This window comes from Carya illinoinensis, chromosome 7, assembly GCF_018687715.1.
Source record: "Carya illinoinensis cultivar Pawnee chromosome 7, C.illinoinensisPawnee_v1, whole genome shotgun sequence".
NCBI lineage: Eukaryota > Viridiplantae > Streptophyta > Magnoliopsida > Fagales > Juglandaceae > Carya > Carya illinoinensis.
The window spans coordinates 41,772,453-41,774,494 of record NC_056758.1 but is presented as its reverse complement, the minus strand read 5'-3'; the positions used below and the strand labels follow the sequence as shown (position 1 = coordinate 41,774,494).

Here is a 2,042-nt window from a genome sequence, read left to right as displayed (position 1 = left end):
TTGTTGACTCTGGATTCCGACTCCGAACTCCGACTATTTATACCTTATATATTATATATTGTATAACTAACATTAGGTAGTCAAGTAGCTCAATGGTAGAGGCTTGGTTTTGTTTCTTCGGATCCTGTGTTCGAATCCCCTCATGCACCATTACACATTTTGCAAATTTTTTTTTTAGAAAACCTTAAACGACGCCGTTTTTAATAGGATATAAATTCATCTCTAACCGGCTAACCCTACACATTTCTGCTCCTCTCTTCCCCCTCCAGCGCCTCCCCTTGACCGGCCAATACAACCCCAAAGACTTTGTCCTCTCCATCCGACACCCCAGATCGATCATCATCCTTGTCAAAGCTAGTAATCCGGTTGACCAGACCATCGCCGCGCTCTCCTCCTTCATGGAACCTGGTGACACCATCATTGACGGCGGAAACGAGTGGTACGAGAACACCGAGCGCCGAATCCACGAGGTCTCGGAAAAGGGCCTCCTCTACCTTTGGATGGGCATGTCGGGGGGCGAAGAGGGTGCCCGTAACGGCCCTTCTCTCATGCCCGGGGGATCCTATCAGGCCTACACCAATATCCAGGACATACTCAAAAAAGTTGCCGCCCAGGTAAAAAACGATGGGCCGTGCGTCACCTATATCGGCGAGGGCGGCTTGGGGAACTTCATGAAAATGGTCCACAACAGGATTGAGTTTGGCGACATGCAGCTCATCTCGGAGGCCTACGATGTGTTGAAGAACGTTGGGGGGCTATCAAACCAGGAACTTACGGAGATCTTTGCGGAGTGGAATAGAGGGGAATTGGAGAGTTTCTTGATTGAGATTACTGCAGATATATTCAGGGTTAAGGACGAACATGGAGATGGGGATTTGGTGGATAAGATTTTGGATAAGACCAGAATGAAAGGAACCGAGAAATGGACTGTCCAGCAGGCAGTGGAGCTCACAGTTTCGGCAATCACCTCCGACATCTCAACTCCGATTCCGAGAACTCCGATCGGAGTCGAACTCCGATTCCAATCGGAGTCGGAATCGGAGGTGGTTTTGACATCCGACTCAAGTCGGAGTCGGAGGTCGGATGTGGGCATTTCGACTCCGTTGGAGTCGGAGCCCACCCCTACATGCAGAGAGTAAAATAAAAATTTTACTCTTTAAGTTAGTATTTTCCATATTTCCATATTTCAATTTATTAGTGATTTAGTGCTAACTTTTAGAATCACTAATTACAGTTCCTCGTGATCGCGCTTAAGGTTTTATAAGAAACACGGAGATCGAGGTAAATTAGCTTTTAACTTACTAACAGTCTATTATGTATGTGTGCTAAGTAAAGGAACTACAGTGTATATATATGTGTGTTATCATATATGTCATGCCATGCCAAGTTATCATATAATTGTCTATTACATAGAATTTATTGTCATCAGTTTTTATCTGTTACATAATATATTCTGTCATATATATGAAAACTGTTACATATTATATTCTGTCATGTATTGCTATACATTACAAGTACGCTATGTTAAGTATGCCATCTATTACATGTATGTCAAGTCATGTAATATTCACCATTGCAAGTATGTCATATTAAATATGTTGTCTATTATATGTTATGTTACGAAATGTTTCTATCTCAAGTTGGTCAAGTCTTTCAAGTTATGTTCAAGTCACGTTATGTTACGTCGGGGTTTCAGTCCTTTCGTATTCCAGTCATGTTTCATCTTGAGTTGCATTCAGTTTCGTGGGGTCTATAACAACTGTGGCACATGAAGTATGGGGTCACATCAATTGTGACGCATACACTACGTGAGACACAACAATTGTGACACGTAGAATACATGGGGCCACAACAACTGTAGAGTATGTATTTAACTATATTGTGACACGTAGAATACATGGGGCCACAACAACTGTGGAGTATGTATTTAACTGCATTATGACGTGTAGAATACATGGGGCCACAACAACTGTGGAGTATGTATTTTTCATGTTAAGTCAAGTGATGTGAACCCCAATCGACTCGCTTTGAGACCCAACAAC

General features: G+C 42.7%; 1 protein-coding gene across 1 annotated transcript; it reads left to right on the top strand.

Moving 5' to 3' along the window:
* Nucleotides 1-398: 398 nt before the first annotated feature.
* LOC122316419 (6-phosphogluconate dehydrogenase, decarboxylating 1, chloroplastic-like) lies at nucleotides 399-1,139 on the top strand. Its single transcript, XM_043132936.1, has one exon. The coding sequence runs from the start codon at nucleotides 399-401 to the stop codon at nucleotides 1,137-1,139; it is 741 nt and encodes a 246-aa protein (XP_042988870.1).
* Nucleotides 1,140-2,042: the final 903 nt, after the last annotated feature.

Excerpts from the sequence above, each read along its gene's own strand:
- LOC122316419 (XM_043132936.1), top strand. The coding sequence starts at position 399 with ATGGAACCTGGTGACACCATCATTGACGGCGGAAACGAGTGGTACGAG.